At 46.4% G+C, this 16,434-nt stretch overlaps 1 protein-coding gene across 1 annotated transcript; it reads right to left on the bottom strand.

The window, feature by feature from the left end:
• Window positions 1-4,923: 4,923 nt before the first annotated feature.
• Window positions 4,924-16,200, bottom strand: LOC126538832 (uncharacterized). Its single transcript, XM_050185551.2, has 3 exons — window positions 15,088-16,200; window positions 7,276-7,833; window positions 4,924-6,669 (listed from the first exon to the last, which is right to left on the bottom strand). The coding sequence occupies exons 2-3, from the start codon at window positions 7,791-7,793 to the stop codon at window positions 5,190-5,192; spliced, it is 1,998 nt and encodes a 665-aa protein (XP_050041508.1). The 5' UTR covers window positions 7,794-7,833; window positions 15,088-16,200; the 3' UTR covers window positions 4,924-5,189.
• Between the last annotated feature and the right edge of the window lie 234 nt (window positions 16,201-16,434).

Raw genomic sequence — 16,434 nt, 5'->3', positions numbered from 1 at the left:
CTCGTGTCCTTGACTCTGCACGGATGAAGTTTGCCAGGAACATAAACATATTGCTTGTGCGTGCCACTCCCTTCATTGTGGGCTCGCGCACTGTCTGTGATGTCATTATCATCGCCCAGTAAGGATGGAAAAGAACAAGAATAAGCAAGGCACTGTTTGAATTCATGTGTCAGCGTGCCTTCTTTATTTTATTTGTATATCACAGTGTAACGTGCTAGTTATCGAATATGTCGTACACTGCCGACCGCAATGGGATGTGACAAGTTCGCGCATTTATGTTTTCCGGCCTGCTTATTTCTCAATAATTTCACCCAAACCTTGGGCAATCCCCCACAGTGGCTGTGCGCCACCGCATAAGGAACACCATACCATACCGTACTGTTTGAAATGGAGCGTCGCGTTTCCTAGTCAGATCCACTGATCCAACCCAGCGAGCTGCACGAGCCGCCCGACGAACAGCGCGGCACACGAGGACCTGACGAAGACACCGCCCCGTCGTCAACGGCTGCTTCTGCGGAGGTCGCTGAGGCAGCTTCGCCCGAGACCACATCACCGGAGAGCGCTTTGCCAGTCACAGCTGGAGGTGAGTGGAAAGAACGCTTCGACTCCGAGGTGGTGTCCCCCGGGTCGCACGCAGAGTCGCCGTCGTTCCTTGAGCCACTTACCTTTGCCGGCACCCGTGCCATACAGTTCAAGCTCAGGGAACATCGCCGCATACGCCGGACGGCTATCTACGGGAGAAGTGCGGATCGCTAGCGACGGGGAGCGCAACTTGCCGCCTACTGCGACCGCGAGCAAACCTACGCTGGCGACTAGGGAAGAACAGTTGATGAATACCACCGTAGCGCCTACGGTGGTACTGTACACTGACACAGCTGACGTGATCAGTGAAGCCCACAGTGACAGAACGAAGGCGACCACTCGTTCGCGCGGCAGGCGGCATCGTCGAAGATACGACCCTGGTGGTCAACACTTCTCCGGAGTGAAGGGCCAGATCATCGCTGGTGGTCCCCGTTTGGTGCCAGTCACACCGCTGCATGCGGAGCACGGAGACTACCAGCAGGCTGATGCATAAACGTTAAATGCCACCGGGCAAGTGGATAATAGTCGAATCAGCTCCTCCAACCGGCTGCTCGAAAGTGTGCTAGCATACTGCCGCCATACCCTTTTCATGATGACTGAATTACAGCATTCATTCATATGCTCGCTTACAGTCATTGATTTCAGTCAAGGCATGCGATGAACCTTTTTCGAAGGAAATCAAACAGCTTGAAAGACTCGGCGTCGTGCAGACGACAAAAAGACAGAGTACTAAGAAGCAGTCTTTATTGAGTATCAACTGCAATATGTATGAGAGACTCAGTTTCCACAGAAAATAGAAAAGCAGCAATTCATCATGTCATCGTGTTCGTATATGCGAAAATGTAATTCATGTGTCAGCGTGCTTTCTCTATTTGTGCATCGCAGTGAAACGTGCTAGTTATCGAAGGTGTGGTAGACTGCCGACCGCAATGGGATGTGACAAGTTCGCGCATTTATGTTTTCCGGCCTGCTTATTTCTCAATATCTTGCAGTTGAATATGCAATAAAACAGGTTGTTAGTAAGCGCTGTGTGTTAGAATACATGGGGTTGCGTATTTGTGCGGATCCTCCTTATTTTGCCCTTTGACATGTAGCCAGTATCTCAGTTGAAAGCAATCTCTTATGTACTTCTTTGGCAATCCTACGCGAAGTGAAATAACTTGCATAAAACATATTGTGTATGCATACAACATAATGACGGCAACTGAGGTGTTTGTGTGTGGTTTCAAAGGAAAACGGGGATTATTTTCTGGCCTGTGATCTTTTTTGCCCGCAAGTGCTATGTCTCAACTGGTGGCCCTTATTTTCCCGAGGTGAGATAAAAAAGGGGGGAATTAGAAATTGACGTAGCAATAAGAAAAGATATTCGTAACAAGTTCAAAATAAAACCAGGTAATAAAATTACCTTAACCATATGGTGTTTGACTTGACGAGTAAGTACATATTTGGTACCAATCAAAACGTGGCTCACATTGAAGTAGTCACTCCAATGTGTCATTACCGCGACAACCAGCAGACGCGCTTTTTCGCAGACATTGCTGCAACAGTTACCATGTACTATATATTACTATCCAGGCGCATTGCAAATTTGGCTCTGCGCTAGTAGCAACATCTTGCAACTCTTTCTTAAAAAGCAATGCACGGTAACTTATCGTTTATGTCGTCATTACCGCTGAAGGCAAAGCAAAGCGGTGTATAGCACTCATGTGTGAGAACCAGCGATAAGTAAATCTTTATTTTTGTTGTTGTTTACTAAAATGGCCCCACTTCACTTCTTCGTCTTGCCTTCTATTTAGCTCGACGTTCCTTGTTGAATGAACGCTGTGGTTTCATTTCCACCAAGTCTGACATGAGAGGCGTGCTCCATAAGGCGTTAGACAAGCCATATCCGGCTAGTTGTAAACGTTCATGAATTTCAATTTTGCTTTGGCGTTTTCCTTTTTCAACAACAAAGAAATCGCCGCACAACAAAGGTATTTTGCCGCAAGTTCGTGTTAATAGAAAGTGGTTGATGAAATCATTTTTACCGATGAGCCATACGACCATCAGTGCGCAGCCAAGAGCGCATATGTGATCTCACGTAAGCAGCTTGATGAGGTCAACATCATGTGTCAGCCTGCTGCCCAATAATTATTTCTTGGTTAGGCTTAGCCTCGCCAGGACAAAGTGTAAAAGCCGGAAGGGGAGGCTTGTACGTCGAATATGGTCGAAGGGGTCCTTGCCCCTGGTCCTTGCAGTCCACGTTTCACGGCGGATGCGCACTCTTTTGTCTACCGTATTATTTTTTGAAGCACTGTACCAAGGCAATATTATGAGTATCAATGTACGTTTTATTCATTGTATATCAGTGCTGTACGTCTTCAGTCTGGCCTTCTAAAAAATTGGTGAAAGGCTTCCAGATACTTTTCGCAAGATGTGCTCCTTGTACTCAGCTCTCTCGCAATGATGTTGTGCGAAAAACACCGAAATAAAAAACAACGTGAAGAACTAGGTTGCGTTCAATGCCGAAAACCTTGTGAACAAAGCCAACTGCGAGAATCGGAAGCGAGCGCGTTGCTTTCAACTCGTGTTATCACTCCCTTCCGCTGGTGCCGGCATGGCATCGACAAAGGCGCCGACGTCGCGGCTTCCTCCTTGAAGGTACATTGCTATCTGGAAGTGCCACACCATGCAAATTGCGTTTCCCGCGACGTCCTGCTAACATTGACACATCACGAGAGAACTAGCATGCGGGAAGACACGGTGACGGCCTTCAAAGCCGATTACGACATAGACCACGTCCTGTGTAGCTTTGACTCGGCGCAGGCGGTCAGTGGCTTCTCGCGGCCAGTACCGCCATGACCGCTAAATAGTTTTCCGGTGGTTGTTTCAGAAAGCTTTTACATTCATAACATCACCAATAGAGCCACAACGTTAATAAATCAGGATGAGGTCAACTTCTTTAATACATCTGTCCCCCTAAGTCCTTGATAGGTCGCGAAAACGAATTAGAAGGTATGACAGCAAGAATTTAGGAATATATTTGATGCAGTTTCACTGTCGGCATGTTGAAGTTCCTGTAGCGCTCCGCATCTGATCTCGAAGTTTGGTGGGTTCTAATGGCTGGCTATGGTCGGTTAGGCTAACTTAGGGAAAGAGTACGTTTAAATACGTGTCTACATGCTAAAGAATTGTAAGGATTAGAGATTCATTAAAAAAATCACAGTACATCTAGAAAGAAAATTCGCACATTTACCGACCGCATTGGTCATAATTGCTTCCGGAATCAATATGGCGGTGATGGGTACAACCCCAAAAGATAGCTTGCAGGCGATAAAATACACCGTGACACGGGGCAACGAAATTTTATCTCCACTTGCTGCTGGTTCACACTCAGTCACAGCCCATTTCATAACCGCGTTTCGACCCATCTCAATACGGACACCCCAGCCAGGCATCGTACCCACGATCACGTCAGCGAGTGAATGCTGATGCCACTATCCCGCCGTGGCTGGTAAACAACTGTTTGGTTGATTTATTGCACATTTCCGGGCTGGATCAGAAAGAAATGACGGTGAAGAGCGCTGACAAGGAAAGCCTGGGCGGTGTTTGATGGTTCTTCTCGTGGTATGCCATGCAATATCTCAATAACTTTCTGGAAAATAGCGATCTTGTTAAACTTCTCCTGAGGTTCAGAACAAGTGCGGTGAAAATGATCGCTGACACAAAAAGTGTCGTTTCAGGCAGTGATGCTGGAATGAGACCTGTAGACTTTGATGCGCAGTTTGGCGAACCAGCTATCGCAACAGCATGCAGTCGCGTTTTCCCTTATTATTGATTTAGTGGAGAAATAATACCCTACACGCTTCAAGTACGTTTTCATTGCAGCAGTCCCGGTGAATAAGAAGCCGTGATTCACGCCCTAATGAAAAGGGGTGAAAAAGAAAGGAACAACGTTTCTGATTGCGAATTGACTTCTGGCCTCAATTACTACGACTACGCTGCCGTGCTTGGAAGTCGGCCGCGCATGAGAACTGGTAAGGCCAGTGTGCAAAGTCACTACACATCGTGGATAAAACTTATGGTGCTATTGTCAATGGCAAAGTGTTCCGCATCAAAATGTAAGCAGCTTGTGGGCAACAGTCGCAGATATCAGGTATATAACAAGTTCATCAAGGTAGAGATGCTGCCACGGATAAGACAATCTGTCTGATTTGCACAAGTGCGGTACGACGCTTTAGAAACGGCTCTCCAGCTCAAAGTCGTGACTGCTATCTGTAACGTTAACACTGCAACGCTATGCTAAACATCTCTGGTATTTAATTTTCAGTACGATTGTAGATAATGAAAGCAGAGAACTAGTCCTGATAAATATTTTATTCGTGCACAACAACCGGGGCAGATGCCGCGCCGTTTGACTTCACTCAAGTTCACTATCACGTTTAAATTGTTTCGACAAGTAAGCACTGTATTTCCGTATATTTACACAGTCTTTGAGAAGGTATCCCAGAAGTCGTCGCTGGCAATGCCGAATGATGAGATAGCTCGGCGACATCGTACTAGCTGAGGTGTAAAGCATGAGAGCAGCAGTAGCACCGTTGTAATGTCCGCAAGCATTCATCTCACATCTATCTGGACAGGCGGGACTTTTTAGATGAAACGTCCAAGCTCGATGTCCTGTGGCTGCTGCTGTAGAGGGGCATCGACTTCCACCGCGTCGTCATCGACGAGTACAAGTAGCGGTAGTCTTTGAACGCGAAAAACAAGTACGCCCCTTGCAAACCCACCAGTGCGTTAACAATCGAGTCGATTGCCTCGTAAGGCATAAATGTTCCCAGAAATGCGATGGCCCAGGCGGCGCCCATGATGAGAGCAAGACGAGCAAAGAGCGCGGCATGGTTTCTCTGCTGCCTGGCTCGACTTCCTGCTCCTCCGCTGAGCTCCGAGTCATCGTGCGAAGGGCACACGGCAGTGGATGTGCTGCGGATGTAGAACACGGCCGAAAAATAAAAGAACATGCACAACAACAGAAGTGTAGCCATGGGAATGAGAAAGTACGTAGTAAGGCCCCAGAACGTGCCAATCCAGCAAGTTGGGTTGCCGTAGCTGGGAGAGAAGATCGACCACGGCGCCATCACCTGAACGGCGACGGCCCCGAGAACAACCGTCGTCGGCACGCCCCAGGCAAACATGCCGTAGGCCGCTAGGGTCTTCTCGCGCATAGATGAGAGCTTCACCGCGGTAACGCTTCTCCAGATGTCGAACGACAGCACCGTCGTCCAGAGGAACGTGCAGAGGAAGCCGTAATGAATAAGGACAGCGCTGCTCGCGCAGACTACGCCAGGAAGACGCTGGCAGCTGGTGACCAAGAATAACAGCTGGGTGAAAAGAAGAGTCACCGAGAGGCACAGCGTGCACTTGGAAGAGAAACTGCGGGCTTCCTTGTAAACGCAGAACACTATGATCTTCATGACGAGGCAGCATATGGAGAGTGACATGGATATGACGGTGATGTAGTTGTGTAGCTTGTAGTGGCCCGTCGGCTCACGCAAGGGCGTTTCTGGCGATGACGTCGTCGTCTCGTTCAACTTTATTTCGATGCCCGACCTCCGCCTTGCACTGTAGAAGGTCGGCGCGTACTTGATGTAGCAGTGACCGTCGTGTTCCACGTAACAGTTTGGCGTCCTCTGAACTGGTTTGAACAGCCCAGCCAGGTTAGGTGGGCCAGCAAGAGGAGGTACAAGGTTCGTCTTCCGACTGACAACACTGACGTTGCTGAGATGCAAAGCCGGACTGCAAGTCAATGCGGAGAGGTTAGCGCCGTTGCAGATGGCGCAATAGACGTTCCGGTATACTAGGCCGACCGGGTCATCGGCGTCCTGTACTGGCGCGTAGTAGGTCTTGCACCTGCGCAACACCCATTCCGGCGCGGCTTGGGTACAATTGTCATACGGCGCGTCTTCGTTGCACGGCCTGAGGTGAAGGGCCGGTTCGTTTTCGACGACATCTGGAAGGACAACTCGAACACGGTCTACAGCTCCTGTGGTCGTTGCGTTCCAAAAAGTTGCATTGATGATGTCGTCATTGCAGAGAGCGCAAAAGCCATTCCTGCGAAAATAAAGAAAAATAACAATAAAGCATGCAAATTAGAATATGTCGTAGATACATAAATATCTATGTATAATATATCTGACATATAACCGCGGCTAGCCGCAGACTTCGCACAGCGGCATTGCATTAGTGAGGCCGCTCTAATTTATATTTTCTCGGTGTAATCAGGAGCGGCGCCCATGTATGGGTTAAATGCGGGTGGATTCTACATCCAATATTATGGGAGGAAATTATCACTATACCTCAGCAGCAGCAGGTTCATTATAAGTGCAGTAACTATGAATTTCCTACTCTATGATTCAGCATGATTTTACAAGTACACGGTTATATTTATACGCATCGTGCTGTCATGATACGTGGCCTTAATTTCTTTTTATAGGCAAAGCTGACGAGCAATACGTCAAAGAAATACATTACATGTGCGTAAAGCAGCGAGCAGTCGCTAAGGCAGACCGCCAGGATGGCGTATGTTTACCCTCAAAAGTTACATTCATGAAAACATGGTTTACACCAGTGTCCCTAGCATAGCTAAGTAAGGCTCTACAGAAGGTAGGCAACCGAGGCCGTCCAAGAAAAAAAAAACATTAGGGCCCTGGTGCTCACTTGTAAGTCACGTGCTGCACGCTTGTCGCAGGAATGAGGTAGAACGTATCGTTAAACATTTCCGCCAGCACGCATCTCTCTCGGACGTCGTCGTCGGGCCACGCGGACGGGCAGCCTGTGACCATGTAGATGAACTTCTTAAACGAAGATCCTATTTGCACTTCCACGCACGAACTCTCGGGAATCTCGGCCTCAGACGGCTCCCGGTACGCGGCGTTCCAGCAACAGTCCCTGTAGGCCCGGCAATTAGGCGCGCAGGAGCAGGTGGCCGTGTACGTGGCAGGACTGCAGCTGAGGAGTTTCTCTGAGCAACCGTGTAAGTGTGGCGGACACTGCATTATAGTTCCGAAAACCGAGTCCGTGACGTCGTCGTACGCGCTCCTCGACACAGCCCATGGTAACGTGACGTTGCAGGAATCCTCGCTGCCGTAATCCTCACTGCCGTAAGCAGCAGATGCGAGCGATGCCACCGCGTGGGCGCAGGTAAACCACGCGACGTAGAGGGAGGCCGTCTTCATGATTGCTTCACGAGGCCTCGCCCTTGAGAGTTTCCTTCATCTGAAAGAGAACAAGTGAAGGAAGTCTGTTTACATACAAAGTAGTTCACTTTCTATTGTTCTTTGTGTTATTATTGTTTATCGTGTAGACATCGTCATGTTGTTTTACTTAAGAAAACGCAACAAGAGCTATTGCACAAGATTTGCTGAATCACACACAAGCTAACGTCGACGCCACATAAAAAAACTAAGCCTTCCTGCACTTCCATAGGACAGCTGAATTTTACAACGCACATGCATATTACGATGTATACAAAACGCTCCCGCGCTTTCAACTTTTCTGTTTACGTAGATTACACTACGCATACGTAAGAAAATATGGCTACACACGGGCGCAACACAGTGTTGTCCGTAGTTGAATGCCACTCAGGTGGATGCTTAACCCTGCAATTGTGACAGCGGGAAGTTGCGTTCATTTGCCATCCATTTCTGTTAGCACCTTGCCATCGCTACCTGTCAAGACAAACTCCAACATCTAAAGTTTACTTTGTTGTCATATAAGTTCCAATTTATGGCTTTGGACATGTTCATCAATCGGTTAACTTTACTCTCAATTGTAATCTATTACAGAACGCCGTCAGTGACCTTGTGTGTACCCTTAAACGTTGATGAAAGTAACAAGAACGCTTGAGTGAGGATGTGAAGTTCACTCACGACGCACTGCCTTTTTAAACAAGGCCCACTAAACAGTTTCTAAAAGGTCCAAGAAAAAAACAAGAAAGTGCTGCCGTTACTCTCTCAAGCGTATACATTGTTGTACAGTAATACTAAATTTTGATGAACGAAAACACGAAAACCTAGAATATAGTCTTGAGTGAGCCAGCAGCGACAAAATCTTAAGGTTGCAGGAATTTTCAGAATATATTCGCAAGATTTCTTTTTCGCTCCGTTCCAACGGGAGCAGCGATATATTTCCCATTAGGAACTAAACGTACACTCATGTAGGCGAGACAGCAACTGATTAGCAATACATATTTACCCTTCTTAACATTTCCAATAGAAGAGAACCTATATTGAGTCTCAACGCCAATGTGAGCTTGTGTCTGAAGAAAGATTTCGAAGCAATATGAAGAGAAATCTGTGCTCTTTAATAAGTGAACTAATGGTACTATTGAGACGGCATTTCAGCAGTGGTGAGTGTAACGGTCAATGTCATGCGTTTTCGGTATTGCAGTGTTGGACTTTCAAGTACAACACGTGCCCTCGGACTGAAGTAGCTACATGGTTATTTACTGTCGTATGATTCGCCTTTGAGTACACTAACGGAATGCTTAAAGGGGGCACGACACGGTCACCCAATATATTGCGGTTTTCCGCGAGAAATTGTAGTCGATAGTCTATTATGGCCCTACACGTGTAAAAACTGGGCGGTCAAAGCACATTTCTGTCCAAAATGGGAGCAAGAACTCGCCGGCTCTAAGCCCCGCCCTCTGGCGCACACCGCCGTTTTACCAAGCCATGTGTGACGTCATGTGCGGCGCCCAACCGAGCCATAACCTGATACAAAATCAGCCACCACCCAACGTGAGGTCGGAGCATAGCTCCAGTTTGTTGCCGTATTTGCTGCAGATATCGCGTGCCATGTCTTATACAACGTCAACGTGATCAAGCAAGCGACAAATGTTTGAGCAGCAGAAGCAGTCCTGCGGCTACGCATTCTCACTTAAACCTCATCGCGGGCAGCCCATGCGACGAAGGATGGCCTCGGAGATATGCGTGCGCCAGCGGTGCACAAAGCCGGCGCGTGCGTATCTTCGAGACCATAGACGAAGACAGCGAGTAAACGTGGTCAACATTAGATGGCGACATTGATATTGCGCGAAATGCTGCTGATGCCTTTCTACAGTGTTATTTCCTGCGTGCAGCACTGCTTAGCCAACCGTGCACGGAAGACGAAGTCTAGGGTACTTCGCACAGTGCAAATTGTTACGCGCGCAGATTTTTTTCTGGCAAGCATTCCATGTATGCACGTGTCTCGGATCCGTACTCAACAAAGCTACGATTTTCTTAAGTTGCCTCGCGTTCTAACCAGTTCTATATTTTTCTTTCACTATGTAGTTGCGTGCGGCGTGTGTAAACAAATACCGGCGCACAGGTAACCGCGGCGCAAGTACTTAGCGCGATGTACGCTTCGACTTAACCTTTATTTGAACTTTATTACACCAGATATCAGTAAAAAAATATCAAGCCTAACGTTTGGCCGGGGCAATGCCTGCCGGATATGTCGGTGTGTGAACACGGTCGGCATCGCGTCTGGGCCGCAGCCTCAGCTTTTTAACGAGTCTCCCAAACTCGCCGAGCAGGCGCAAATTGTTGCTGTATCTGTCTGGCGTGAAGTGTTCCGAGGACAAAAAGAAATACCTCAGTTGAGCGCCAGTCTTTCCTGCCCACAATCATCTTACAAGCCTTACGCTTGACTGACTCCTTGGGGAAAGTGAAGAGCGATACGGAGCACTCCTGGCTCCGTTCGCCCTGGCAGCTCGCAACGCTACCTAGGCGCTGCGGTGGCATTGTTTCAGTTGCTGCAATTTGAAAAATTCCACTAAGACGCTGAACACAGCAGACGTTTGCCATATGTGCGCACAGCTGAAACATAGATTCTTCAATATACAATACTTGCTCGTTTGGCAAGCATGCAGCTTGTGACTTCAAGGCTCGCGAGCGTGCCAGTGTCGCTCGACTGTCATGCTATTCGAGTGTTCTATAAAAAATCAATTACAAATTATGTGCTGGCTGAAATGCGCTAAAACTTCGCCATATATTTTTGGAACGCACAAGGATTACCACACAAAACACAGATTGTGATCGAAAATTTGATCATCATCGAAAATGAACGCGCCACGTGTAAGTACGTACGCTCTATGTAACTTTATAATTTGCAATTTCGTTATAAGCCATTCGACAATTAACAAATAGTGCTTAGTGGTTCCAGCGAATAGAAAACGTGCTATAGCGCTTACTATGTAGTGCAAGTCTTTAGAAGTGCCAGCTGTGCACTGTCACATTGCTGACTGCTGATTGGTCGACAGTGCATGGTCCCGAGTGAATGTCCTATGCTTTCATGCAGAGAAGATGACAACACAATTAGGACAGCCACAAGGTATGCTCTCTCCGCCATCATCTTCATCTTTATGCTTAATATACCCTACCTCGCGCTCTGTTTTCAATTCGGTTTTCAGTGGAAGAAGATTTTTAGACTCAGAGGCATCCGCATTAAAATCATAGTAAAGGCTTTTAACAGCAAACTTATGATCCCCTTTTATCTACTTAATTTCAGGCCGCGAGGAATTCCGTAGAAAGAATACAGTGTTTCTATTACCTTTATCCCTTGTAGTTGTTTTTTCTATTGGTAGAGTCTTTTTTTTTTCGCTCTCTCGGTTGTTGTTTATATCAATTAGATTCCTCGTAGCCCGATGACTACAATTCCGAAAATTTCACGCACATTGTCTCTTTCGTGACGATATCTATACTGATATGTCAGGAAATACATGACCTCTCTTCCGTTCAAGAAACTTAAGTGCCGATAGTGTCTCTTGGCGCGCGTTCCCAATATTTATGCAAAAAACACAAGCTGTGTGGTATGTTGTAGTGGTCAATACCTGCGAGTATTATGACACTAGATATTAGTGAGAACGGTGCGGTATAGATACATGGCTGCAGTGATTTGTCATTCGATGAATTGTACACATCACAATGCGCGTAACGTCAGGACAAAACAAAATTACCGCAAGCGTTGCAAAACATTTCCTAACAACTTGCGCTGTATTAAATGCCCTTTTATTTGAAAAGCAGCATTAAATATATATATATATATATATATATATATATATATATATATATATATATACGTGTGTGTGTGTGTGTGTGTGTGTGTGTGTGTGTGTGTGTGTGCGTGTGCGTGTGTGCGTGTGTGTGTGTGTGTTTGTGTGTGTGTGTGTGCAGATGCTAAAGGAACTCATAGAAGCAAATCGTATGATCAAGGTAAATACATGCGCACCAGCGGAAAAATAACAGAACATGCAATAGGCCAGATCATTGATGTTCCGATTAGAGAAACAAAGATTTCGGTATTGTATTGAACATGAATTGTTAAAGCAGTAAACATAATGCCCTGGATTTGCTTCTAACCGCTCCTTCATGGAAGTTGCACACTTTGTCTTAAAAAAATGCTTTTTCCTCTGTTTTATTGCCGCTCTACTCTTATTCTATTGATTTTTCATGCGCGGCATAAACAACATTTCATTTACATTCTCGTGTATTACGTGCCGAAACTAGGATATAATCACAATGACCGCCATAGTGGGGACCAGATTAACTTCAACCACCTGGAGTTCTTCAACGCGCATCTAAATCTAAGTACAAGGATGTTGATGCATTGCGCCCAAATTCAAATTCGGCCGCCGCGGCCGGGTTTCTAACCCCGGTCGTGGAGCTTAGCAGCTCAACAGCTTAACCGCTGATTATACCATCTCGCGTAAAGCAATATTTCAATGCATGCACACACCGGTTTTTCCGCCTGATCGCCTGCTACAACGCGCAAGGTACCAATAATAATCATCATCAACAAAGTTCCTCCAGCGTGCCCGGGCTGGCTCTGATCATGCATACGAGGCCCCTGGCCAAGCTTAGTAAGGAACAACTGTATCCGGGTCAGGCCCGGGCTGGGTTCGATCATGCAGGCCCAGGCTTGATATCACGGGCCCGGCCCGAAAAATCAGGCGCGTGCAGTACTCTAATTGTGATTATACCTTCGTACGGAATATTTTTTTTCGATCGAGTTGGCTTTAACTTTCGAGAAACCATGCGTGCCTTGCGTATCGTCTGGATTCAACTACGATGCAGACGCCACGTAGACAATTGGCCATGTAGTGCGCACAGTGTTCTTATTAGGCCAAGTGCATTAGTAGTGCTACAGCCATAAATTTTCGCTTCCGTACAGGATGTCCACTACTCAAATTCTGGACTAGTCTTTTTCGCAGGCTCCTACTCACTGGTGGCTGGACCCTCGAGCGCATTTTCCTTCACGCAGTCGCGAGACTATACGGAATAATTGTGGTAGGCCCCCTGTGCCGCTTGTTAGTAGCTGTAAACGAACGCTAAGTACTGTAATTTCCAAGATCACGTCCTTCTAATGCCAACTTCTTCTGGGAATGTGGCCAGCGCTATGAATGACTCGCAGAGACAATGGTTCGTTTACAGCTCAGCGAAATTGTCGGTGTTGGTACACAAGGTATAATGGTATTCCTTGGCTATAATTATAGGAGAGTGCCGGATGTTGACCTGCATCTGTTTATAGTGACTTCAGCGTCACGCAGAATACTCTGGCAACGGTGTATCTCATTCTTGTAGCGAGCTCTGCAGATTTACTACATGCCAGGAATGATCCCCGGCAGCCCTTGTGACTGCACCGCTTACAACAATGCACTGCCATAATGCCCTTAGGCACTGGAATGTGAAAGCAGAAGGGTCTAACAGTTCTCAATGGCATGTGAAACTAAATGTAGGCCAATTTTTATGATCGCAACGTCTATGATTGCAAAACTTTAAAAATATTATGACCTAAAACACTTCCGCTTTCGAGCTTGAAAATCTAGGTGACTGAAAGTGGGAGTTTTCTGCGATGTACATGTTCTATACGAAGACCGGTACATCTAGGTGCTCTGCAGTTCAAGAATGTAAGCTTGCATAGATATTGTCAAAATGAATTTTATTGTGTAGCACATGAAAACGTATGTGCCTACCTGAATGTTGGTTGAAGTACTGAATTAAAGCTTTAAATTTTTTTGGGACAACCTTTATATCTCTAAAATAGAAGTCACAGCCGTGGTGTCAGTATAGAAGGCATAATCGCTAGAACACAAGCAATTCTTCAGCCCAACACTAAAGCAACGAAAAGCTTTGCCACATAAAACGAATAACCTAGCAACAAAATGGAAATAAAGCAGCACACAGAGACAACGAAGTCAAAGGAGAACATACTATCAGAAACCTTTACAATGAGTGGACATTGTTATTGTCATAAATGTAATAAAAGGGCAGTGCAATAACGGAGCGAGCGGTAAGGCCAAATTAATAAATGGTTTTCCTAAAAAATCTGTAAGTACGCGCTAATTCTGCTAATATGCTCTGTCCGCTATAAGTGCTGGAACTATACAGTGCGCAGCTAGGGCGGAAGACCAAACCTTAGGATGAATAATATTCTTAAAGAGAACGTTAGCCTATCACGTCCTTACCTGACACAGTCTGATGTATAATTTTCACATAGCATATTTATCAGTCAGTCGACCTTGTTTTTTATTGGTTTAAAATCGCGAGTTCGCTCATAGGCTGCCTTTGCAACTCCTCAATACTTAGCATGAATTTTTTTCGCATCCCGGTTAAGAGCCACATGTACTTGTCGCCTCTATCTTCAAGATAACTTCCGTGCTTCATTTGAGTTCCCAATAGTTCCTATGTTACGGTATGTTTCAGGCTTTGGTCTACAATATAAGCAATATGTAATTATAATATAAATGTCTGTGTTCTTTTTCACTCGTCTCCGTATAAATTGTGCGCACACGTGTTATACAGGTGAACTTAAAGTACAGCGTATCTGCCTCGAATCATCCCTGTAATTCACGCTGCCATACAATGTGACAAACAGAAAAACAATGAAGTTGGGGTGCCTTTATTTGTTCTGTCTACTCTAGGAGGCCTTTCTGATAAAAAAAAATGCCGCGGTCTAAGCGAGGTTTAGTATGCATAGCAAAAGTGTAACCAAGAACTTTACCTAAATTAAAAAAAGAAAGCACTGAATTTATACTTTTTCTAAATGAAGCTTGACAGAAGTAAAGTAAATGGTTTATGTGGGACAAGTGTGAGTCTGTTAAGATAAACAAACTGTTAGTAACATTATTCAAGGGAATGAGGCAGTGCAGCTTCGTGAATTCAGCACATTGTCAAGTTATATCTTATCCTATTGATGTCATTTACGCGGAACTACATAATCAATACCAGTATAAAAAAGAGGCAGCTGTTACGTTTGCTCACACTTTGTCGTCATTAACTTAAGCAAAAAAGCATTTTGGCCAGTAACAACAAAACTAGAAATGCGCTGCTGACAAATGCGTTCCTCTTTACTCAGAATAAAATACGTGTCCCAGAGGAAATGACTACTCGCGCAAGCGGAATTTCTGCGTCATGAACACGCTGAAGTCGTCCAAACATGCTGATATCGCCTAGAATTCCCGGATACTACAGAAAGGAGTCTACTTACCGATGATTGGCACACTCTTGGGCGTGCATTCGGGCCTTATTCTTCTCGATCTTTGTCGCTACATATTTGTCCTTTGTCGAAAACAGCAGGAAAAATTCCACAAACACTACTTGTGCACGAGCACGTTGTTTTCGCGAACTTCGGAGCACTTTCTTTTTTGTACCGCAACCGTGCGCCAATGTCAGCACATTCTTACGACGTCGTTACAGGCTGAACTCCTTCCTTTGTCTTCACGCTCCCGCCCGAAACACGGCAACATTCACCGGAACCACCACAGAGGAGATAATTCAATCGAGGAGGGTGGCAAGCGTGTAGCCTTGTCAAGCAGGCGCCATCGCGCTTGACGACTGCGGCAGCGCTTGAACACAAACACACACACACAGACGCGCACACGCGCCGGGCAAAACACGGCTGCACGATCGCGCGAGTCACAATTTGCCAAGAAAGTGCGGACCGCTCCCGCAGGCGTTGTTTTGACGAGTGTAGCCGCACCACGACTCCTCCTGCGTGGCGCAGATCCGAGAGCGGCGCCGTTTCGGCTACGCCGCAGCCCCGCCGGTGCGAAACCGCGAAACTCTCGCGCGGTACCCTCCAACGTCCGGCTCCGGCGCACGCGCGCGATTCGGCATCTCCGGACGGGCGAGGGTGCTCCTCCGGGAAGTTGGAAGCGTCTGACCTTAGCGGCTGCAGTTGCGTGCAGCGGCCCGTCGAAATCAAAGCCCGCGAGCGTAAGTTCCGAAGGAGTGTGGGGGAAAGCGTAGACAGTTTCAAGTGGCGAATTGCTGCGCCAAATTGAACGCTTGCAAGTGTCAAACAGGAAAGGCAGCAGAGTTACCCACGCCGTGGGGCAAAGCATTTGACTTCCTTTATTTTGTTTCTGTTGGGTTCCGCGTAGGTCAAGATATCAAGGGGGGAAAAAAGCTGCACCTTTCTAACGTGTTGCTGAGCTCTGTTGTACTGGGCGTTTCCTAAAGAGCACTGAGCACTCACATGTGAGGAATATATTTCTATCATATATAGATTTTTATTCCTGTATATCCACAATAGAAACATGTAAAGTGCGAGAAGTGTTCGTAACATGTTGTAACCAATTTCGGGTCATTACTGAAGGATGCGAAGGAAAACACTGACCAACATGTAGGCCGCTGTGACGATCTATCGCAACGCACACTTGTGAACATCTTTGTTTTTGTTTTTTATGGCGAAAGCATTATATGTCCCATGACGCAGAATACGCGGCGTGGTCGAGCGACGGCACCAAAAATTGTCATCATCAGCGACGTTATCAGCGCCTTGTATGACGTCACAGAGGATAGTAATTGGTATAACACCGAACCACAGGACACA

The sequence above is a fragment of the Dermacentor andersoni genome, chromosome 8 (genome assembly GCF_023375885.2).
Source record: "Dermacentor andersoni chromosome 8, qqDerAnde1_hic_scaffold, whole genome shotgun sequence".
In the NCBI taxonomy this organism is placed as follows: Eukaryota; Metazoa; Arthropoda; class Arachnida; order Ixodida; family Ixodidae; genus Dermacentor; species Dermacentor andersoni.
The sequence above is the reverse complement of the archived record's forward strand: the minus strand, read 5'-3'. Positions and strand labels throughout refer to the sequence as shown.